Source organism: Lithobates pipiens, unplaced genomic scaffold (assembly GCF_037356315.1).
Source record: "Lithobates pipiens isolate NorthernLeopardFrog02 unplaced genomic scaffold, aLitPip1_a1.2 Scaffold_18, whole genome shotgun sequence".
In the NCBI taxonomy this organism is placed as follows: Eukaryota; Metazoa; Chordata; class Amphibia; order Anura; family Ranidae; genus Lithobates; species Lithobates pipiens.
This window is the reverse complement of record NW_027507758.1, coordinates 177,556,289-177,581,573: the sequence shown is the minus strand read 5'-3', so window position 1 is coordinate 177,581,573 and position 25,285 is coordinate 177,556,289. Positions and strand designations below refer to the sequence as shown.

Below are 25,285 nucleotides of genomic sequence, written 5' to 3'. Positions count from 1 at the left end.
TTTCCGGCAATAAAAACTTGTGAAAAAAAACGCATGGGGGTAAGGGCAACCCCACTCAAAAATTAAAACCTTAGGGTCTGGTATGGATTTGGGAGGATACCACACAATTTTATTTCTTTTTGGCATGGGGTTCACTTTAAAAAGGGCCTGGTATAGCTTGGGGGGGGGGGGGGCGGCCATGCTATTTCTTTTCTCAATGAATTTGTTTTTAAAACTAATGAGATATGCGATTCAGATGCGTCCCAATGAGCAATAAAGCAGCAATGATCCTGGAATTCGCAATCTTTATCGCACCGCAGTACTCAGAAAATGCACAGGACTCTTTAATCTCACAGTGGATTTTAATTCAGTTTAATTCACATGTAATGCGAAGCGGATGCAATGAAAATTCATCCAATTCGCATATATGTGAATGGAGCCTAAAAGGAGTAGTATGGGCTTTAAAAAGAAAATAAACATCCATACTCAGCTCCATGCTGCAGCATGTGTGTGATGCTGCACTGTCCAACATCAGCTCTAGGCTGGTTTCACATATATATGGTTGCAGTTTCAGTGCGGGAGTCTGGTGCGGTTCTGTTCACTGGTTTAGGTGTGATTCAGGTGCACATTTTTATCTGAAATTGCACCTAAACCAGACATAAAAAACACACAAGACTCTTCAACACTGCACAGCAGCCGCCCCACACGTGTGAACCAGCTGCCTTGATAAGGCTGCCGTTTCAAGTATTATGCGAATCAGTTGCGGTTCAAAATGCACGCGATTTGCATATATGTGAACGGAGCCTTAGACAAAGCACTGAGCGATCACATGAGTAGTGATCACTTAGTACTCAGTCTGCACTGAGCGGAGAGCAGTGACTGTCAGTCAGTGACTCCAGGGCTCACTGGAGCACAAGGCAAGGGTGGGTTGGGTACAGCTGGCTCTGGCCTACAGCTGTGCACTGAAAAGCAGAGCCAGCAATTAGGCAGTGGCGGGCGGATCCTGACAATATTGTTGGGATCCTTCCAGAGCCTGTCGTGCCTCGTCAGCTGGCATGGAGTTGAGGATTTGGTCAGTATCAATGGTGTCTTCAATGCTGAGAAATAAAGGCAGATATGTATCCATTATACCAAACAATCAGGGAGGGGTGTGATTGGCCTTACATTAATTTTGCAGCAGGACAACAACCCAAAACATACAGTCAATGTCATTAAGAACTATTTTCAGTATAAAGAAGCATAAGTAGTCCTGGGACTGATGGTTTTGCCCCCACAGAGCCCTGATCTCAAAATTGAGTCTGTCTGAGATACATGGATTTGAGGCAGTCTCCAGCGACAGGTGATCTGTGGTTATTTATCCAAGATGTTCAGGACAACCTGTTTCCTTTAACCGGTCCCCGCAGGTATACTGTGGCAGAATGGCTCTCCTGGGCGAAACCCTGTACGTGTTTCCCCTTTTCGGCCAACAGAGGCGGGGGACCCGATGCGCGTGGCCATCGGTCACAATCTCATGCACAAGTGCCAAACACAAAAATCCCTGTGCTGTCAGAGGAGACGTGTCTTTTGTTACTAGTAATTAGGAACAGTGATAGGTCTCCTCTCCTACTCAGTCCTATCCCCATACAGTTAGAACACACTGAGGGAACACACATTTAACCCCTTGATCGCCCCCTAGTGTTAACCCCTTCTCTGTCAGTGACATTTAAACAGTAATCAGTGCATTTTTATAGCACTGATCAGTGTATGATTGTGAATGGTCCAAAAATATGTCAAAAGTGTCTGATCTGTCTGTCTCAATGCTGCTAAAAATCACAGATCACCGCCATTACTAGTGAAAAAAATAATAATAATAGTAACAATGCCATAAACCTTCCCCATAGTTTATAGACGCTAGAACTTTTGCAAAAACCACCAATCAATATACCCTTTTTACGATTTATTTTTACCAAAAATATGTAGAATATATATTGGCCTAAACTGATGAAGAATTTTTTTTATAAATTATAGCAAAAAGTAAAAAATATATATATTTTTTTTCAAAATTGTCGCTCTTTTTTTGTTTATAGCTAAAAAAAATAAAAACCGCAGAGGTGATCAAATACCACCAAAAAAAAGCTCTATTAGTGGGAAAAGGATGCAAATTTAAAGCATACCATGCCAAACTGTAGAAAAAAGCTCTGGTCAGGAAGGGGGTAAAATCTTCTGGGGCTGAAGTGGTTAAAAACTGTGCAAGTACCTAGAAGAAACTATGCTGTTTTAAAGGCAAAGGTTGGTCACACCAAATATTGATTTGATTTTCGATCTCCTCTTCTGTTCAGTTCTATTTCTGAAAGCATTCTTAATTTACAGAATTTTTTCACCCCTGCCCAAAACTTTTGCACAGTACTGTATGTCATATGAGCATAATGAACAACAGTGTTGATTACTCATAAATACTCATAATTAAAATAATGCATGATAACAACAAAAAATACAACATTATTGATGACATGACATAATTACGGGTGAAAATGATGAACAGCAGGAAATAGGTCTAAGGTGGCGCTGAACGCTTATCAATTTAGTATTACATAGTTAGTCAGGTTGAAAAAAGACACAAGTCCATCCAGTTCAACCAAAAAAAAAAAATTATATATATATATATATATATATATATATATATATATATATATATATATATATATATATATATATATATATATATATAAATAAAATAAATATCATACCAGCCCATATACCCTATTCTATACCCACAGCTGATCCAGAGGAAGGCAAAAAACCCCAACAGAGCATGATCCAATCTGCTAAAGCAGGGCAAAAAACTCCCTCCTGATCCCCCGAGAGGCAATCGGATTTTCCCCGGGTCAACCTTACCTATAAATGTTAGTACCCAGTTATATTATGTACAGGCCTTTCTTAAAGCAATCCACTGAGCTGGCCATAACCACCTCTGCAGGGAGTCTATTCCACATTTTCACAGCTCTTACTGTGAAGAAACCTTTCCGTATTTGGAGATGAAATCTCTTTTCCTCTAGACGTAAAGAGTGCCCCCTTGTCCTCTTTGTTGACTGTAAAGTGAATAACTTGACACCAAGTTCCCTATATGGACCCCTTATATATTTGTACATGTTGATCATATCCCCCCTTAATCTCCCCTTATCAAGAATGAATAAATTCAGTTCCTCTAATCTTTCCTCATAGCTGAGTTCCTCCATGCCTCTTATCAGTTTGGTTGCCCTTCTCTGCACTTTCTCCAGTTCACCGATATCCTTTTTGAGAACTGGTGCCCAAAACTGAACTGCATATTCCAGATGAGGTCTTACTAATGATTTGTACAGGGGCAAAATGATATCCCTCTCTCTGGAGTACATACCTCTCTTAATACAGAAAAGGACTTTGCTCGCTTTGGAAACCGCAGCTTGGCATTGCATGCTATTATTGAGCTTATGATCTACCAAAACCCCCCAGATCCTTATCCACTATGGATTCCCCCAGTTGTACTCCCCCTAGAATGTATGATGTTTGTGTGTTATTCAAAGACTTGCAGGGTGTGGTATAGAAATTAAAAATATAAAAGCCATTGTATTACCTATGTGGTGCTATATGCTCCACAGAGACTTGTTTTTGTAAATAGTTTTTTACAAATTATTTTTACAAATCTGATGTGGGCATCTTGGCTTCATTGACTTCTGCTCAAGAAAGGGTGACAAGACCTTATTTTGAATAAGCACACATAAATTAGGAGATTAATAGTAATACTCACATCAGGTTCCAAGGTGACACAGCGCTGAAAAGCTCTTGCTGCTCCCTCATATCCTTGCAAATTGATGTAGGCACATCCCAAGGAAAACCACACTCCAAGCTGAAGTAGGAAAAACACATACATTAACCTAACCTATACAATCAAACAATATATTTATGTTTTCATAAAATATCATACATGTTAAAACGCATGCGAGCTGGCGTTCACGGCACAGGGCTCGGAAAGAATGGAACCCGTGGCCGTTCCTTTAGAGTGCATGCACCAGTGATGTCACTGGCTGCATATAATGTAAATATCCCCTAAACAGTATACAGATATTATACACTACCTATAGGCAAGCCATAGTATAGGCTTATCTATAGGTAAATGTCAGCAGAGGAAGTTTACTCTTTAAAGTGATATTAAACACACAAGAGTTAAGTGTCATTGATTGCTGTAAAAAAAAAAAAAAAAAAATATATATATATATATATATATATATATATATATATATATATATATATACATGTGTGTGTGTGCTGTTGGCAGTCAGGTGATCTTACCCTGCACTTCTGTCCACAGAGAAAGATTTGTTGAAGGAGCCTCTAGCCTATATTTTACCATGTTTGACACCTTAGTGGTCACATTAGTGCTGGCATGAGGGAAGGGGCTTGTCACTCATCACTGTGTAAATGTCTACAAAGATAACTCTTTAGTCAAAGAGGAGGCCTAGACATAGAGCAAGGAGGAAGTGAACGGCTTGCCTGTTCACTGGAACCGAAGAATGTGGCAATGGCCGAACTATGGGATCTGATGCTGCAATGGGGAAACAGGAAAGGAGGTAGCGCCAGTGAGAAAAAAACTGATTTTTATTACTCTACAGAAAACAAATGTGAAAATGATTAAGATATTATGATTATGACGTAATACCGTATGTGAAGACATTTTTAAACATTTTCAATTACGCTCCTCCCCCTCGCTACAAAAACTCAAAGAATGAGTTGACCTTCACACCAAAAATTGGCTTTAGAGAAGGTCGAGAAAACCTGAACACGCTTACGGCAGCTCTATTATGACAAAGCTCATTCCCTTTTAGCTAAGAAATCGAAGGATAAGGTCTACTCCTCCATAGCACAAACAGTCAAGGATAGAGAGGGGAAGCCATACTCACATCTGGCTTTGATTGTATAGCTCTTTAGGGACTTATACTTTTCTTTTTATAATGATGCCAACATCCCACACGATCCCCCATCCCAAGCCCATAAGAGCCAGATACACCAATGTCTCAAATGTAGTGGATTCCTTAAACTTTAACTTTCTGCCCTCCATTTTCTTACCAAACCTATAACAGAGGAGGAAATTAAATATACACTTAAATCACTTCCCAGTCGTAAGGCACCTGGGCTTTCCCTACAAATATTATAAAACTTTTTATTCACTCCCTCTCGCTCATATGGTGCCCTTGTTAGCATCCTACATAAAGACTCAGTCCCTCGATATGCAACACTCGTTTATCACCTTGATCCCTAATCCAGAGAGAGGCTACTGCCTTTGCACTAATTATAGGCCCATTGATTTATTGAACTTGGCCTAAAGATATTAACCAAGCTGCTCTTCTTAAGACTAAGTGAAGCTCTTCCCTCATTATTCAATAGACCAGGTGGAATTTGTTCTGTTCCGGCAGGCAGGTGATAGTATTAAATGGGTAATCGACTTAATTGATGTGGCTAACAGAGACCACCAGCAAGCTAAGCTTAGTTGTCAAAAGGCGTTCAATCATCTCAACTGACCATTTCTCTTCAAGACCCTGAAATATGTAGGCTTTAAAAGCCCCTTTTGATGAGTGATATGACATCTGTACTCAAACTAAACGACGCAAGCCAAATGCCTTTTGCTATTTCAATGCTGTTTCCGATTAGGAATGGGACATGACAAGGCTGTCCTCTATCTTCCCTCTTGTTTGCCTGTTGCATACAACCCTTGGCGGCCCACATCCACAATAATCCCAACTTACATGGAATTCTGGTTAAGGGTAGGGAAGTTAAACTCCCCTTTTTTTGCAGATGACATCCTCCTTATGATCACTCAAATCCACACAAAGAACTGTAACTCTATGGGCCATTATCTGGATATAAAGTTAACTCTTCTAAGTCAGAAGCCTCCTCCCTTATTACGCCTCGCTCAGAAATCCAGCACCTTCCAATGCCCTTCCCAAATGCTTGGAGGGTCTCCTTGTTTAAAATACTTAGGTGTCCCCTTTACTCCATCTTCTGATATGCTTTATATGGAAAATTCCCTCCCTTTTTTAATCACTTGCTGCCCGCCATATAACAAAATGACGTCGGCAAAGTGCTTGCGATAGCCTGACCAGATGTCATTGTGGTGTCAGCCTGACACACCTAAACTATGATCTCGGTAAAAAACCTCTGACAGAGACTCTTTACCACGTGATCAGCTGTGTCCAATCACGGCTGATCTTGATGTAAACAGGAAGAGCCATTGATCGGCTTTTTCTCACTCGCGTCTGACAGATGCGAGTAGAGGAGAGCCGATCGGCTGCTCTCCTGACGGGGGTCTGTGCTGATTGTTTCAGAGCAGCCCCCCCTCGGATGCCCGCCCAGGATCACCAAGGATACCACCAGGCCACCAGGGATGGCCACCACACCGGACCACCAGGTATGCCACCCTAGACCACCAGGGAAATGCCAATCAGTGCCCAGGCAGCTGCCAATCTGTGTCAAATCCAAATTCCTGCCAGTGCCACCAGTGATCAGTAAAAGTCTATCAGTGCCAGCCATCAGTGCCCATCACTACCACCTTTCAGTGCCGTCTATCATTGCCACCCATAAGTAACCATCAGTGCAGCCTTTCAGTGCCCAACGGTGTCGCCTATCAGTGTCCACCAGTGCCACCTATGAGTGCCCATCGGTGCCTATCAATGCCATTTATCAGTGCCGCCTATCTGTGCCCATTGTCAGTGCCGCCTCATCAGTGCCATCTCATCGGTGCTGCCTTATCAGTGCCCATCAGTGCAGCTCATCAGTGCCCATCAGTGTATTAGTGTCATCAGTGAAGGAGAAAACTTACTTATTTACAAAATTTTATAACAAAAACAAAGAAAAACTTTTTTTCAAAATTTTATGTCTTTTTATTAGTTTAGCAAAATAAAAAATGCAGAGGTGATCAAATACCACCAAAAGAAAGCTCTATTTGTGGGAACAAAATGATAAAAATGTAGTTTGGGTAGTGTAGCATGACCGCGCAATTATCATTTAAAAAGTGACAGCGCTGAAAGCTGAAAATTGGCCTGGCCAGGAAGGTGCGAAAGTGCAATGTATTGAAGTGGTTAAAATCTATTAGGGTGACCCTTCTACAGTGGAAAAACCTCCACATTAGGTTATAGTGTCTCCATTAAGGTGAATTTTATATCTTTTTCAGACATAACTGATTCCTATTCCCTCTTTTCATCTGGGGTTCTGATCAGTGACAGAAGTTTTTTCACCTTAATGCATAGGATGCATTAAGGTGAAAAAACACAAGAGTTTTCAACCCCTTTAAGGAAATGCACTCATATTTTATTCATAAAAAGTAGGCACATAATGCAGTAAAACCATGTATTCCAGCAATATCTCACATGCTCCAACTGATGATCACAAACCATTTGGCTCTGCCTCCACTCATATCACCACCCTCCCACGTGGCTTCTTCAGGAAGTTTCAAACTATTTATTAAAATGTATTTGGGCTTTAACCACTTCGCGCCCAGGCCAATTCTGACATTTCTCTCCTACATGTAAAATTCCTATTTTTTTGCTAGAAAATTACATAGAACTCCCAAACATTATATATGTTTTTTTTTAGCAAAGACCCTAGAGAATACAATGGCGGTCGTTGCAACTTTCACTAAATATTAAAGCAAACGTATTTCACCCATCTACCTCTACCACTTTTGGGAATTCTGATTTTTATTCCAGGCCTTAAAGGGATTGTAAAGGCAGACTTTTTTTATCCTAATGCAGTCTATGTATTAAGGTAAAAAGCTTTCTGGGTGGAGTAGCCCCCCCTAATACTTATCTGAGCCCCATCTCTGTCCAGCGATGTCCACGAGTGTCTTGCCCATCCAGGCGCCATTGACAACCGCTGCTGTAAATCAAAGTCAGTTAGCCAATCAGGAGAGAGAAAGGGCTGGTCTGTTCAAAACCATTACACAGGGCAGGTAAGTATAACATGTTTGTTATTTTTCAAGAAAAAAAAAAGCAATAACTTTGCAATAATTTTAAGTGCCCAAGCACATTCCACCAGTGCTCACCTAACAAATTTAGCCTCTTGCCGCCCACCCACGATAGTTGTACTGTGAACGGGCGGCAGCCCCAGGCCGGCGACATACCTGTATATTGCTGCCTTTCTTCTGAGTTGATTACAGCAAGAGTTTGGCACCTGAAGTCAGCTGATCGGCTGCGGCCAATCAAAGAGGTTTGTTTTTGCAAAAACACAGAACTCTATGTTCTGTGAATAGCAATCTGTCTATTTCTTCTAACTGCAAAGCCGGGAGAAAAAACAGACAGTAAAATAAAAGCAGCAAATGCCACACACATTACACATTGTTAGGCACACAGTTAACTCTTTGATTGCCCCTAGATGTCAGCTCCTTCCCAGTCAGTGATTATTAAAGTGACAGTGTACAGTATTCACACTAATCACTGAACAAGTGTCGCTAGTGATGTCAGTTTCAGTTAGTGTACCACCCAGCCAGCATCAGCGCTAGCATGCCACACTATCACAGTCCCACTAGAAGTAATCACCACCATTACCAGTATAATGTCATAGCTGCATAAATTCCAATATATATATATATATATATATATACACACATACATACACACACACACTATAGTTTGTAGATGCTATAACTTTTGCACAAACCAATATACATTAAGATTTATTTTTATTTTTTTAACCAAAGACATGTAGCAGAATACATTTTGGTCTAAAGTTATAAAGAAATTAGATTTTTGTATTGGATATATTTAATAATACAAAGTATTTTTTTTCAAAAAGACGGTCTTTTTTTTGTTTATATCATAAAAAAAAAAAGACCCCCAGTGGTGATTATATTCCACCAAAAGAAAGCTTTATTTGTGGGGAAAAAAAAAGATAATTTCACTTGCATGCTGTGTTGCATGACCGTGCAATCATCAGTTAAAGTAGCATAGTGCCTGTTGCCACACACCACTTTCACCCAAACAAATTACTAATATCTACTCACTACTAACCTTTTAGCCACCCATACAACCCACGCTTATATTTCCAACTAACCATGGAGTTGCCAGTTCTGAAGAGGTTTGGCACCAAATCTGGTCAACAGCTGCCTCTTGTTCTAGTAATATAATTTTAACAGAATCTGCCACCACTTGTTGGTATATGGTACCAACCAAATTTACGCACCCCCACTCTCCATAATGCTGTCAGGGCTACAACAGCACAGGAGATATAATGCATCTTGTGGACTTGACCAATGCTAGGCAGATTCAGAATCAAATTGTTCAATCAACTTCAATGCTTACGTCAACAACTCTAAAGTATTCTGACAGCCACAAAAAATTCTCAATGTGTGGAACGGGTGCATTAGATATGCTCTTTACCACGCTCCATGCAAGAGTCTAACCAATTTATAACACCTCAATTCAGAAGAGAATGCTTGAGAACCCCTGAAGTCTACTTTGATTTTGTTTGAGCCTGATTTTTATAACCTATTTGAGTTTGATTTTCATAGTCTAGTTTTGGCATGTTGGCAGCCCAATCAAATAATTTGGGCTGCCTTAACCACTTCAGCCCCGGAAGATTTGACTGCTGAATGAGCGGGCCATTTTTTGCGATTCGGCACTGTGCCGCTTTAGCTGACAATTGCGCAGTCGTGCAATGCTGTACCCAAACAAAATTGATGTCCTTTTTTTCCCCCACAAATAGAGCTTTCTTTTGGTGGTATCTGATCATCTCTGCGGTTTTTATTTTTTGTGCTATGAACAAAAAAAACATATTTTGTACTTTTTGCTATAATATCCCTTTTTTTTTTTTTTAAAGCAAATTTTTTTCTCAGTTTAGGATGATATGTAAAAGTTATAAAAGTGCAAAAGTTATAGTGTAAAATAAGGGATAGATTTATAGCATTTTTCGAATTTTTTACTAATAATGGCGGCGATCTGCAATTTTTATCGCGACTGCGACATTATGGCGGACACATGAACAATTCTGACACATTTTTGGGACCATTGCCATTTATACAGCGATCGGTCCTATAAAAATGCATTGATTACTGTAAAAATGTGACTGTCAGTGAAGGGGTTAACACTAGGGGGCAATCAAGGAGTTAACTGTGTTCCCTGGGAGGTGATTATAACTGAAGGGGGAGGGGACTGACTAGAGGAAGTGACGGATTGTGGTTCCTAGCTAATAGGAACACACACGATCTGTCACTCCTCTTAGAACAGAACAGGGATTTGTGTGTTTACACACACACTTCCGTGTTCTGTCCCTCATGCTAGTGATCGCTCGTGGGCGGCGGGCATCGCGACCATCAGCTACGAGCATTGGCACCCCTGCTGTACAGCGGGTGTGTGTGCAAACCTCCGGCGGCGTGCGCACACCTGCCATACCGATCACGCAAGCTGCCGTATAGCTACTAATGATGGCAGCTGGTCGGCAAGTGGTTAAAGAAGTTCAGCCAAAGGTCATTTGGCTGGAATTCTCCTATGGATCAAGGAATGCAATTCATTTTGCACTCCTGTGACCCGTTTTCAGCAGAGAGCGGACTGAAGTTCACTCTCTACTGACATCATGGATATCAGTCCAGGCACAGCATCATCCAGACAATGGAAGTCTGGATCTGCCAGGTGCCTGAACTGACACCTGTCTCAGCCTCTCAGCGATCTACTGAGCCAGAGCTGGCCCACTCTGCCCCCTCCACAGCTCAGTGCTCCAATGAGCCTGAAGTGAGAAGTGACTTACAGTCTGCAGCTCTCTGCTCATGGAGCTGTGAAAACCGAGTGATCAGCGGTGGTTGATCGGTCGGTTTTCAGTGCAGAGGCGCTGGGGGACCGGTGCTACATCCACCTAGGTAAGTATAAATCAAAAAAATAAAGAAACCCATACTTCTCTTTTAATGACTTAACACAGAATTATTTACATTATTTATATAAACAAACCATTTTTTGCCATTGTTTCTATAAAGTAAATTATATTTTCAACTGACTACTTTCTTTCATTACATATTTTACATTGCCATACTTTTATTGTACTTTTGTTTCTGTTGTGGCATAGAAGGTTTTGGAAGAAATTACTATGCCTTGCTCTCCCTAACCTCTTGCTGACCACTTGACGCATATGTGCCATGGCAGGGAGAGTGGCTCTGTTGGTGCAGAGAACATGCTTGGTTAGTTCGCCCCCACCATTCAGCATTAGCTCCACCCAAAAGGGGAAGTTTTGCTTTAAGGACTTGCCCCCAGCTCCTCTTGAACAATTGGCACTTTTGAGGAGCCTCATTCTCCTCCCTCCCTTCCCCCTGCAGTCTTCTGGGACACTGACAGGTCCCAGAAGACTGCATCCACCACTCACAATGCACAGTGGGCACTCGACTGTGAAGCAAGCTGTCACAGCCGGGTGCCCATAGTGAAGATGCCGGCGCCGGGGACCAAAGACAACAGGTGAGACTGACTGAGGTGAGCACAGCGCTGGATCATGGGACAGGTGAGTGGCCATTTTTTAAAAGTCGGCATTTACAGTTTTTGTAGCTGCTGACTTATTTTTTTCACAAGTGGCTGGGACTCTGCTTTAAGACCCAGTGTACAGGGCCACCGGAAGAGTTTAACACATATCATAGGCTCATTGCGGCTTCATTTTCTAGCATTAGGGTGCGTTATTGCAAACATACATTACGGTCTTCTAAATCTCATTTGTGTAATGGAATATACAGAATGAAAATGCAAGCTGTGTAAACTTTTACTTGACTTAATTCTATTTGAACAGATTTCTTTATATAGATTGTAATTCTTACTGGGATCCAAACTTAAAAATAAGTCAATATATTGCACACTTAGAAAGCTTATTCTGACTCTTCTTAAAGCGGAGTTCTGTTAAAAAAATAAATAAAAAAATTAAAAGTCAGCAGCTACAAATACTGCAGCTGCTGACTTTTAATAATCATACACTTACTTGTCTCAGGGTCCAGCGATGCGGGGGAGCGAAGCCCCACTCGTCTCCCCCTCTTCTCTGCGGCGCTGGCATTGTAAGTGTGGGCATCTGGCTGTGGCTTCACAGCCAGGCACCCACTGCGCATGCGCAAGCCGTGCCCCGCGTCTGGTCAGGTTATCAGCTGGGACCTGTGAAGTGTCCCAGATGATTGCCGAGAAGGAGGGGGGAGAGGTGATCTCCCTTCCGGTGCAGTGCTGCACCGGGAGGAAGTGGGAGCTGGGACCCCCCCCCAAAAAAATGACATGCCAAATATGTTATATCAGGGGGTTACCTTCCTTAAAGCGGAAGTTCCATTTTTGGGTGGCACTCCGCTTTAAATATTGTCATAGTTTCTTCCCTAGTTGGATTTTTACCCTCTTAAATGGTTGTGGCATACATGGATGCCATCCAAGACCATCTCTTAGGAGCTGCTCTCAGTACAATCAACAGGCAGGTGTGTCCCTGTTAGAAAAAAACAAGTACATACTAGGAGAGTCTGTTCATCTGTCTGGCTGCTTTTCATGAGTGCTTGCCATCACAACATTTGTTGCATGTATAAAACCACATTCACTTTCTGGATACACTTGACCTTTGCTTGCTCAAGCAACACCTATTTTTCCTTATTCTCCAATAAACATTTATAACATTCTTCACTACATTATTTTCATCTGGCCAATCAGTGATAACAATAAAGTGGAACTTAACCCAAAAGGGAAAGTTCTGCTCTTCCTCCTGCCCCCTTTCCTCTTTTACATTTGGCATAATATTTTTGTGACAGGTACCCACTCTCCAATTCTGAACATTTTGGGCGACAGCGGACTGTGTTGTGATTTACCGTGTGGTAATCATGGCAAAATCGCAGCGCGATTGGGGTGCCATTAGAAGTAATGGCATCGCAAATGTGGCCCGTATTTTGTAGTCATTTCAAATAGTAGGGTGGGATCAAGGCAATTCCGCCCAGGATCATGTGTGAATGTAGTCTTGGTGAAGATTCCGATGCCTGCACCTGGAGGCAATTGAAGAATTGGGTAAGTGTCCTTATATTAAAAGCAGCTATATATAGCTGCTGACTTTTAATTTTTGAGGGGAGACTGGAGCTCCTCTTTAAAAAGATACGGTATACTAAATTGGCCAAATTCATATTTGCCATATTTCAAATAAAGATTTTAGCTTTTTTTTTTTCAAAGAAAGAAATATTGCATATCTCCGTCTGTATCAAACTACAACTGACACAGTCAATGTTTGTGGGATGGGGTGGCACGTCAGTTTAGGTAATGCAAGTGACGTTCCGTCACCAGCGCATGCGTATACCCACTACCAGGTTGCCTAATATGACAGAAATCCGTAGTCAGAAGGCGGTTGCAGCGAAGATCTTAGTACACCCAGCTATATCTTGAATTTAAGAGTAATTTAGTAATAAAGTGAGCGTATATAAATATAGTACAGTTCATACGCAAAGTATTCACAGCGCTGCACTTTTTCCACATTTTTGTTATGTTACATTCTTATTACAAAATGGATTTAGATTATTTTCCTCAAAACTCTACAAACAATACCCCATAAGGACAACATAAAATAAGTTTGTTTAAAATCTTTGCAAATGTATTAAACATAAAAAACAAAAGAAATCACATGTACACAAGTATTCACAGACTTTACCATGACACTCAAAATTGCGGGGAGGGGGGACATCCTGTTTTCACTAATCATTCTTAAGATGATTCTACAACTGGATTGGAGTCCACCTGTGGTAAATTCAGTTGATCAGACATGATTTGTAAAGGTACACATCGGTCTAGATAAGGTCCCACAGTTAACAGTGCACATCAGAGCACGCATCAAGCCATAAAGTCCAAGGAATTGTCTGTAGACACCTTAGACAAGATTGTATTGAGGCACAGATCTGGGGAATGGTACAGAAAGATTTCTGCAGCATTGAAGGTCCCAATAAGCACAGTGGTATCCATCATCCGTAAATGGAAGAAGTTTGGAACCACTAAGATGCTTCCTAGAGGGGGCTGCCTGGCCAAACTGAGCAATCAGGGGAGAAGGACCTTAGTCAGGGAGGTGACCAAGAACCCAATGGTCACTCTGACAGAGCTCCAGCGTTTCTCTGAGAAGACAGGAGAACCTTCCAAGAACAACCATCTCTGCAGCACACCACCAATCAGGCATGTATGGTAGAGTGGCTAGACGGAAACCGCTCCACAGTAAAAGGCATATGACAGCCTGCCTGGAGTTTGTCAAAAGGCCCCGAAGGACTCTCAAAACCATGAGAAACTAAATTCTCTGGTTTGATGAAACAAAGAACTCTTTGGCCTGAATGGCGAACGTCATCTCTGGAGGAAACCAGGCATCGCTCATCACCTGGCCAATACCATCCCTACAGTGAAGCATGGTTGGCAACATCATGCTATGGGGATGTTTTTCAGCAGAAAGAACTGGGAGACTAGTCAGGATCGAGGGAAAGATGAATGCAGCAATGTACAGAGACATCCTTGATGAAAACCTGCTCCAGAGCGATCTGGACCTCAGACTAGGGCAAAGGTTCATCTTCCAACAGGACGATGACCCTAAGCACACAGCCAACATAAGAAAGGAGTGGCTATGGGACAGCTCTGTGAACTTCCTTGAATGGCGCAGCCAGAGCCCAGACTTGAACTCAATTGAACATCTCTGGAGAGATCTGAAAATGGCTGTGCACCGACGCTCCCCATCCAACCTGATGGAGCTTAAGAGGTCCTGCAAAGAAGAATGGGAGAAACTGCCCAAAAATAGGTGTGCCAAGCTTGTAGCATCATTATTCAAACAACTTAAGGCTGTAATTGGTGCCAAATGCGCTTAAAAAAAAAAAAAGTATTGAGCAAAGGCTGTGAATAGTTACGAACATGCAATTTTTTTAGTTTGTTATTATTAATAAATTTGCAAAGATTTCAAACAAACTTCTTTCATGTTGGCATTGTGGGGTATTGTTTGTAGAATTTTGAGGAAAATAATACATTTTATCCATTTTGTAATCAGTTTGTAACGTAACAAAATGTGGAAAAAATGAAGCGCTGTGAATACTTTCTGGATGCACTGTATATTGACATTTGTGATGGTGATTTGATGTTAAATTTTGAAAGAACCTGGACACAAGCAGTAGCAAAGTAGTAGAGGCCATGCAGGTACACCCCGCACTGCTCAGTGCTAAACCTTTAGGCTTTCAAAAATTAACAGCATCACAGATGGCAACATACTATATTTATGTATATACGCTCACCTTATTGCTAAAATTACTGTTAAATTCAAGAAGTAGCTGGGTGTTGTAAGAGGTTCACTGTCCTCATCTGACTGAAGGTGTTCTATCAGATTAGGCAACCTGATAGTGGGTGTACGCATGCGCAGGTGACAGACGTCACTTCCCTTACCTCCTCTGACGGGTCTCAGATTCTGGCGCAACACCGGCATCTTTCTAGAAATGCTAGTTGTCGGGTTGTATACAATGTTTTTAAAAGCTAAGTTCACCACTTTTTTCCAAAATTCCAGCTCCCCTATGTACCAATATACCATTACTGTACCTCGGTTGCAGAAAAATAAAAGCTTTCTATGTTTTTTAGCACAAGGCCTTACTTCAGCCACTGATGTGTTCCATAAAAATATTAACGACTTCCTGGTATGTAGATTTAGGACATAAAGACCAGTAGGACAAAGGATGGAGTTCACCAGCTGACCTCATTAGCACACACACCCTGCACCCATCAACTATGTTTGCACGGCATCAATCCAGGCATGCATTTGCCTGTCTTGTCAATGTAGGCTGCCATGTTTGCACGGCATCCCTGGCGTCCCTCCAGATGGGCCTGTGCCACATGCTAAAATCTCTGGGGCCACGGGTAGGACACCTCTGATGTATTGTAAGGGCCTGCCTGATTAGGTACATTGTGAATGTATAGATAGATGGGTCCTCCTAATTCATAGTTTTGGTAAATCTAAAGGAAATTGTACTGTTGCTCTCCTTGTAGCCCATGAAAGAAGAAAAAAAGGGCAGAGAAGAGCTGCAGCCAGGTACAGCCCTGGATCGATAGAGCATTAGTGGGGTGTTTCTTACAGGGCAAGCATTAAGGTAAAAAATACCTAGATATTACAATCACTTTAAAACCCCTGAAACAATCTCATAATGATTGGAGGACAGTGGTACCCAAAAACAATCCCAAAATCATTAGTGGTCAGTGGCATTGTAGTTAAACAAAAAAAAAAAAGAAAAGAAAAACACCCCTCCATTATCATTAGTAGTCACTAGCACTTTATTAGCCCGCCTTCCCAAATAATGCCACAATACTTGTGATCAGTGGCATTTTGCTACTCTGCTATAGCCTCTCTCTTCTTAGCATTCAATCAGACTGCATTCCTTACTTTTCCTCTTCCTCTGTTGTGAGGGAAAGGGGCAGGCTCTCAAACATAAACACTAGTACAGGTTACAATTGTGATCACTGTTGTTATCCCACAGTCCTTTAACTTATAATTTCCACTATTCAATGACAGTGGGATTACAGACACCAACCAAACTAGGGATTTTTTTTAAACATCCACTGAGAATAACCGTATTCCCCAGTCATCTTTCTACAATGACCAGTAGGAAGGAGGTAAAAATATTTGGGGAATGCGATTTGTTTTTCTACCATAGGTTTACATTTTCAATGTATTTTTTTAAACTCATAAATAATTTGCATTAGCATGAGCAAAATCTGTACAGACACTGCTATTCATAAAAGCTCATTGCATATGGAATGACATTTTATTTACCGATGTTGAAATATCCCTGACAGATTTATTTGGGAAAAAAATTCTGGTGATAGGAAGTACTTCCTATCAGCAGAATTTCCATCACAAATAGATCTGTCAATGATTTTTTAGCATCAGTAAACAAAAAGGTCATTCTAAATGCAATAAGGTATTTTATGAGTATGACTAACATGCATGGTAAGTGCAGGCTGAAAGCCATCTAATGTTCTTGCTTTCCAAATGCACTAATTATTATTTAACAATATAACAAAAATGCATAAAGCTGTAGATCGTTAATAACACGCACTTGAAAAACATATACAAAAAAAAAAAAAAAAAATCACTTCAGACTCAGCTCATTTAAGATATGCTCTATTATAACATGCACATTAATTTTCTCACCTGCATTGGATTGATCTTTACAGACTTTTCAAAGCACTCTACACACTGCTCCAACTCCTGATTCCGTAGATGAAGAAGACCTTTTGATCGCTGGGCACGGGCACTGCGGTGTTTCGAAAGCTCCCAGGCTCTATCGTAATACTGATGATCCCGTAGTACATCTCCAAGAAGACAGTAAAGGTGTGAGGTCTCCTCTTTCTCTAATTCTTTTCGCAGAATCTGCTCCGCCTGAATACAACATGGGTCAAAATTCAGCAAAGGACTGATGAAAGTGTCTAAGATATTTTTGTATGTGTTTGCAAAGTCATATTTTTATGATCCTACTTTATGTGTATAGTCATGACCACTAGAGGAAACATGTATGGAGTCCGAAAACAAATGACTGCTTTGGAAATAACTACTAAAGACCATCTGGGAAGCAATTTATTTTTTCTGATTTTGTGTGTCATAGGCAAATTTAAAAAAAAATAGACTAGACTAATAAAAAAATTTGCATTGTTTAGAATTCTCAATTTTATATTGAAGCTTTAAAAATAGTGACTATCTAAGCACCATCGGTGTGAAACTGCTACATAAGAAGTGCATTATACATAATTAGCAAGTTTGCATTCAGTTCAACTCTATAGATCACCAGCTGGTTTCCTACATAACAGAAGTTATTCGTAAAGATAGTTAGGATAATGAAAAATAACACATGCAATAACTTCTGAAAACAATCACATTTTCATAGTAATTGGTGTATTCACCTTCCCATGCTGTCCTGTTCGTTCATAGCAAATAACAACATCTTCCCACATTTCTAGCTTTTCAAATATCTGAAGAGCTGAGCTTGTACATCCAAGTTCGAACAATAAGCTGGCAAGCTGCCGCTACAAAGAAAATATAATTATTATTATATAACAGATTGGTTATCAGTATATAACAGCAAAAAAAAAAAAAAAAAAAGCAAAACATTGAAGGCAGTATTAAAAATTCTTCTCAATGGTTCCTTATATCCTGCAATGTGCCTGCCATCTATTTTCTTTTGAACTACAGAACAAGTTCAAACACATCCAAGCTTTATTAACCACTTTCAGACCGGACCATTTTGCTGGTAAATGACCAGAGGTCTTTTTACACTTTGGCACTGCGCTGCTTTAACTGGTAATTGCGCGGACATGCAATGTTGTACCCAAACAAAATTTGCGTCCTTTTCTTCCCACAAATAGAGCTTTCTTTTGATGGTATTTGATTGCCTCTGCGATTTTTATTTTTTGCGATATAAACGTAAAAAGACCGCAAATTTTGAAAAAAAATGATATTTTCTACTTTTTGTTATTAGAAAAATCCAATAAACTCAATTTTAGTCATACATTTAGGCCAAAATGTATTCAGCCACATGTCTTTGGTAAAAAAAAAGTCAATAATTGTATATTTATTGGTTTGCGCAAAAGTTGTCACATCTACAAACTAAGGTACGTTTTCTGGAATTTACGCAGCTTTTAGTTTACGACTGCCTATCTCATTTCTTGAGGTGCTAAAATGGCAGGGCAGTACAAAACCCCCCCAAATGACCCAATTTTGGAAAGTAGACCCCCTAAGGAAATTGATAAGAGGCATGTTGAGCCCATTGAATATTTTATTTTTTTGCCTCAAGCGATTGAATAATGACAAAAAAAAAAATTTTTTTTTTTTTTTACACAAAGTTGTCACTAAATGATATATTGCTCACACATGCTATGGGCGTATGTGAAATGACACCCCAAAATAAATTCTGCTGCTTCTCCTGAGTATGGGGATACCACATATGTGGGACTTTTTGGGAGCCTAGCCGCGTACGGGGCCCCGAAAACCAAGCACCGCCTTCAGGCTTTCTAAGGGCGTAAATTTTTGAGTTCACTTCTCACTACCTATTACAGTTTTGAAGGCCATAAAATGCCAAGATGGCACAAAACCCCCACAAATGACCCCATTTTAGAAAGTAGACACCCCAAGCTATTTGCTGAGAGGCATGTTGAGTTCATGGAATATTTTATATTTTGCCACAAGTTGCGGGAAAATTACAAACTTTTTTTTTTTTTTTTTTTTTTTAACAAAGTTGTCACTAAATGATATATTGCTCATGCATGCCATGGGCATATGTGAAATGACACCCCAAAATAAATTCTGCTGCTTCTCCTGAGTACGGGGATACCACATATGTGGGACTTTTTGGGAGCCTAGCCGCGTACGGGGCCCCGAAAACCAAGCACCGCCTTCAGGCTTTCTAAGGGCGTAAATTTTTGAGTTCACTTCTCACTACCTATTACAGTTTTGAAGGCCATAAAATGCCAAGATGGCACAAAACCCCCACAAATGACCCCATTTTAGAAAGTAGACACCCCAAGCTATTTGCTGAGAGGCATGTTGAGTCCATGGAATATTTTATATTTTGCCACAAGTTGCGGGAAAATTACAAACTTTTTATTTATTTTTTATTTTTTTCACAAAGTTGTCACTAAATGATATATTGCTCACGCATGCCATGGGCATATGTGAAATGACACCCCAAAATAAATTCTGCTGCTTCTCCTGAGTACGGGGATACCACATATGTGGGACTTTTTGGGAGCCTAGCCGCGTACGGGGCCCCGAAAACCAAGCACCGCCTTCAGGCTTTCTAAGGGCGTTACAGTTTTGAAGGCCATAAAATGCCAAGATGGCACAAACCCCCCCCAAATGACCCCATTTTGGAAAGTAGACACCCCTAAATTTAGGGGTACACTAGTGAGACTAGGTAATAAATGGCGGGTGCCCTGAAACTATAAAAAAATAACTAACCAACCAGCGTCACCTGTAACAGTTATATGGTGATCACTGGTGAAAGGGTTAACTAGGGGGCAATTAGGGGGCTTTATGCGGTAGTATATGGGGGTCCCTGGCGCTATAAAAAGCTGCAGCGAACCTAAATACCTACCTGCCTAACTAGCGTCACCTGTGACACTAATACAGCGATCAGAAAAACGATCGCTTATTAGGCTGGGTTCACACTGGAGCGATGTGGGAACGCCACGAATGCGCGGCGGGTTCCCGCATCGCATGCCTCCCGGCGGCAGTTCACACTGCCCTATGCGTACTGCTGGGAGTGTCAGTGAAATGTTACTGACACCCCCAGATCAGTTCGCATATCGCAGTGCGATCTGCAAACTCGGATCGCATGGTGTGAACACCCATGCGATCCGATTCTGCTGCGGGCCAAAAAAAGGGTCCCGTGCGAATTTGCGGCGGGTGCGGCGAATGGCTGAACTCGAATCGCACAGAGATCGGATGTGATTTGCACTGCAGTGCGGTGCGAATCACATCCGTTCTCATAAACCGCTGCAATGTGAACCCAGCCTTAGTGACACTGGCGACGGGGGGTGATCACGGGGTTAAACCTTTATTGGGGGGGTTAGGGGGGTACCTTAGAACTAAAGGGGGCTAACCCTAACTGCCCTAACAGTTATTAGTCACAAATGACACCCGCCGGGTGATCAGGGGGTTAAACCTTTATTAGGTAATAAATGACGGGTGCCCTGAAACTATAAAAAAATAACTAACCAACCAGCGTCACCTGTAACAGTTATATGGTGATCACTGGTGAAAGGGTTAACTAGGGGGCAATCAGGGGGCTTTATGCGGTAGTATATGGGGGTCCCTGGCGCTATAAAAAGCTGCGGCGAACCTAAATACCTACCTGCCTAACTAGCGTCACCTGTGACACTAATACGGCGATCAGAAAAATTATCGCTTATTAGGCTGGGTTCACACTGGAGCGATGCGGAAACGCCGCAAATCCGCGGCGGGTTCCCGCATCGCATGCCTCCCGGCGGCAGTTCACACTGCCCTATGCAAACTGCTGGGAGTGTCAGTGAAATGTTACTGACACCCCCAGATCAGTTCGCATATCGCAGTGCGATCTGCAAACTCGGATCGCATGGTGTGAACACCCATGCGATCCGATTCTGCTGCGGGCCAAAAAAAGGGTCCCGTGCGAATTTGCGGCGGGTGCGGCGGGTGTGGCGGGTGCGGCGAATGGCTGAACTCGAATCGCACAGAGATCGGATGTGATTTGCACTGCAGTGCGGTGCGAATCACATTCGTTCTCATAAACCGCTGCAATGTGAACCCAGCCTTAGTGACACTGGCGACGGGGGTGATCACGGGGTTAAACCTTTATTGGGGGGGTTAGGGGGGTACATTCGAACTAAAGGGGGCTAACCCTAACTGCCCTAACAGTTATTACAGTCACAAATGACACCAATGCAAAAAAAAAAAAAAAAAAAAAAATGACATTGGTGTCACTGTGACTGGGGGGCAGGGGTAATTGGGGGGGTGATCGGGGGGTAAAGGGGGGGTGTGAGTGTGCCTGGCATGTTCTACTGTGTGTGTAGAGTGTTGGTGCAACTCACCGATCCGCTCTCCTCCGTGTCGGAACGAAAAATACCGACACGGAGGAGAGAATACATCACTTCCTCTCCTGTGTTTACATTACAGGAGAGGAAGTGATGTCACCGGGGATTTCTATTCGTCGGGAGCGATCGCGAGGGGGTGGCCATGAATGAATGGCCGCCCCCTCGTCCCGGATCGCTCCCGGACGAAAACCGACCGCCGCAGGCACCGGGCGGGGGCCCGATCGGGCCCCCGACCCGCGGGAGGCAAGGGACGTACATGTATGTCCTTATGCCTGCCCGTGCCATTGTACCGACGTACATCGGCGTGCGGCGGTCGGCAACTGGTTAAACAAGGCATAATTGGCAGGAGACCCTTTTTTCTTGAGACAGTCCTGTTTTGTGGTGGCCATGTAGGTGCATATATATATAGGTACCTATAAATATAGGTAGAGTAGAGTAAAGATTAGGAGGTAATTTTAACCTGAGTTTTGGATTATAAGCAAGTGTATCGTGTGTAGCACAGTAAAGCTTCCTAAAACAAAGTATCCCCGTCTCATTCCAAAATACATCCCAAAAATAGGAGGATTATTTCCATTTCTTGACAGTGGGTGGATCAATGCAACTCTGAACTGCTGGTGTATAATGCAAGCAAAGCCTAATATTACCAAGACATTTATTCATACCTGCATACAGCTGTTTCAGACTATTTGGCCATCATCAATGTAGGGTATGGAAACCATGGCTTCTATGGAGTAGGGCTGGGATCCAACAAAGCAATATAACCATGCAGGTAATGGCGAGAGGAGACTAAATGCATAAAACTTCCCACTCTCAGTGTGTAGCACAGTAATGCCTTCTTAAAACAAAAAAGTATTCACAGGTCTCATTCCATCATATATCACAAAAAAAGAATATTCCTAATTTCAGGATGGTGGGCAGGGCTATGTAAATTACTGAATTATCCCCTTTTTACCAAAAGCGCTTCCAGAACCACTATTTTATAATGCAAATCTAGCCTAATATTACAGAGCCCTTTATTTCAACCTACATATGGCTATTTCAAACAATTTAGGCATCTTTAGTGCAGAGTATGGAAACCATGGCTTCTATGGAGTATGGCTCCACACAGGATAGCCTAACCATGCAAATTACGCTAAAATGTGCATCTGGCCAAAGGGCATAAAACAATGATTTGTACGGCTCCATCCATGGTTCTGAAATGATGAACAGGATTTACTGTACTATGAACTGAGTAGAGTAGGGTATTTTGGATTGTTTTAGCCACTTCTCACTATGATCTGTATGGCTACACTGTCCAAGTGTATCATGCAAATACTACCTGCAAAATATACTGTATACACGTTCCATATCCTACCACACATAATTACAACAGTAGATATTCATGGGATTTTAAGGCAGTATGTGTAAATAAAGGAATAGAAAGGTAATCATTTACAGTAACAGTGATGTATGTGTATATATGTAATGAAAAAAAAAATGAATACTGCATGAAAAACTACTAGCATGCAGGAAAAATGCAGTGTGCCATCCCCAAGTTTCAGCCACCTGAACAAGGGTTTTTAAGAAATTAGCACAAAGCTGTTAAATCATATAAAAATTCATATGATATTACAGGACAAATACTGCACATATAATTTAGTTTTTATTTACTGTCAGAAAGTACTTTCCTCCTGTTTGTTCCATGCACTTTTTTTTTTAATAACATATGCATTTACAATATGAAAATACAACACAAAACATATTCAAGTCTCAATACTATTTCACAAAAGGAAAGTTGCCATTTTAAAATGAACCTGTATTATAGTGATTGTAAACCCTCACCTTGTAAAACAATCCATTTAGTTTCAAATAGAAATTAACAGTAAAAAATGTGTGTATAGATATAAAACAAAACATTTTAAATATTATTTTCCCTTTTTTATAAGTGATCACATATTCTCCGTTCTTGGCTGCATAAGAGCTGGAGGAGGAGAAGCAACAGCACACTGAGCTTCCCAGGCTGTGCTGTGGGATATGGGGTGGGGGGGTGTCATGACAAGTCTGATCATTGGAGCATAGCTAGAGAAGTGACCACTGTATGTTCCCCTGCTTAGTGTGGTCAGTTTTTAATAGGAAAGCAGAGGAACTGACAGGGATCTCACACAAAGAAAATAATACAAAGAGAACAGGATACATTTCATACAAATACATGGTACAGCGGGCACATATCAGGAATAAGAAATGTTGGGTTTACAAATTCTTTAAGGACTGACTCAGCAAAGTAACATAAACTCTGTATAGCAGATGTCATTCAATATCTGCTCTTACTTTAAAAGCATCACTTGCTGTAGCCCGTCCTACTTATATGCCAATCTTGCGCTTGAATGTTGACACCAAAATCATGACGATAATCTTGTCCCATTGTTTGAATGCGATTATTTCAGATTTAGTACATGCAGACCAATCTGGGTTTATGCTGGGCAGAGGGAAGGATATTGACATTCGCAGGTTGTTCAACTATTTGGCTGTGGCTGCTGCGGACAGCCCAGGGTCGGTAGCTTCCTTAGAGGCTGAAAAAAGCTTTTGTTCTGTTGAATGGAAGTACCTGTCTAGCTACTAAACTGGCCTCTGTAAATCTGGCTTTAGCTCCAACTTTCTTTTTTGATTGCACACGCTTTAACCGATTCCAACAACTTCTTGTTCGACTCCTTTCCCCTGTTTAGAGGAATTTGAATTGAAAGGTTGTTTCCTTTCCTTAGAACTGTTCACTCCAGCCTCGGAGCCTTAGACGTCCAACTCCACGCTGCAGACTTAGTGAAAGGTATTGAAGTGGGTGAGATAGAGGACAAATTGTCTATGTATGCTGATGATTGGAGAGATTTAAAAAAACAAAGCACTTTTGTATGCAATAAAATGTCTAACTTATGTGTGTTGATTCCTGATATTTTAGCACCGTTTAAATTCCCACATTCTGTTATTTGCTGTTATCCATTTTCTACTTGGGATGTGGTGCTGATTATACCCAGTCACATAATATTCACATTTATAGGAAAGTCTGAACTTTCCATCAGCCCCTCCCATCCTAAAACGGTCACAAACACTTCGCTTTGCTGGGTGGATAGCTTTTTCTCTACTACCTTAGAAATACATGGTTTCCCTGACAAAAATTCTTCTTTAACAAATTGGACAGAATTATTCTCTAACCCTGCCTTGCAAAATCAACACAACTCCCTTTAACTCAGGGTGGTTCCAAATTTTAAGCTATACTATTGGGTGGCAGTACTGTTGATGGTCCATTGGTAGTTTCACAGCCTAAGACTAATCCAGCAGTTACCTTAGAAGCCACTTTGCTGAGCTCCTATGGTACACTTAGTAATCTACTAATTAGGGGACTTAGGTCTCATGCAGCTGTCACCAGTTTAATATTAACTACTGTTTTAGTATGGCATAATGCTAGAGTAAAATACCGTTCTCCCCTGTCGTCCTCTCCCCATACACACCTGAGGGGCAATCCTAACCTTCCTCATTTGAAAAGTAAATGTGAGCGGCACATGGGGTACCTTAAAGTGGTTGTAAACCTCAGATATGAAATATGAACAAAAAAGCATATCTTTTGATAGTGTGTACTTGTCTCAATTAAGAGCACTGCTGCTTTGTTCCTCTGTTATCAGCAGGAGTCACTTCAGATAAGCTTTCCTGACAAGACAAGCTTTATAAATTCAGCGCTTTGAATGGATGTGGAGAAGAGATGGCTGCAGAGACAGGTACAACTTATGTAGGAG

General features: G+C 41.4%; 1 protein-coding gene across 1 annotated transcript in view; it reads right to left on the bottom strand.

Annotated features, from left to right (window-relative positions):
* TTC27 (tetratricopeptide repeat domain 27) overlaps nt 1-25,285 on the bottom strand; it is a 626,083-nt gene that overhangs the window by 76,904 nt on the left and 523,894 nt on the right. Inside the window, exons 13-15 of the mRNA XM_077486426.1 lie at nt 17,859-17,981; nt 17,113-17,340; nt 3,743-3,841 (exon numbers count right to left, since the gene is read on the bottom strand). Coding sequence (XP_077342552.1) covers nt 3,743-3,841; nt 17,113-17,340; nt 17,859-17,981 — 450 coding nt within the window. The remainder of the gene's footprint in view (nt 1-3,742; nt 3,842-17,112; nt 17,341-17,858; nt 17,982-25,285) is intronic.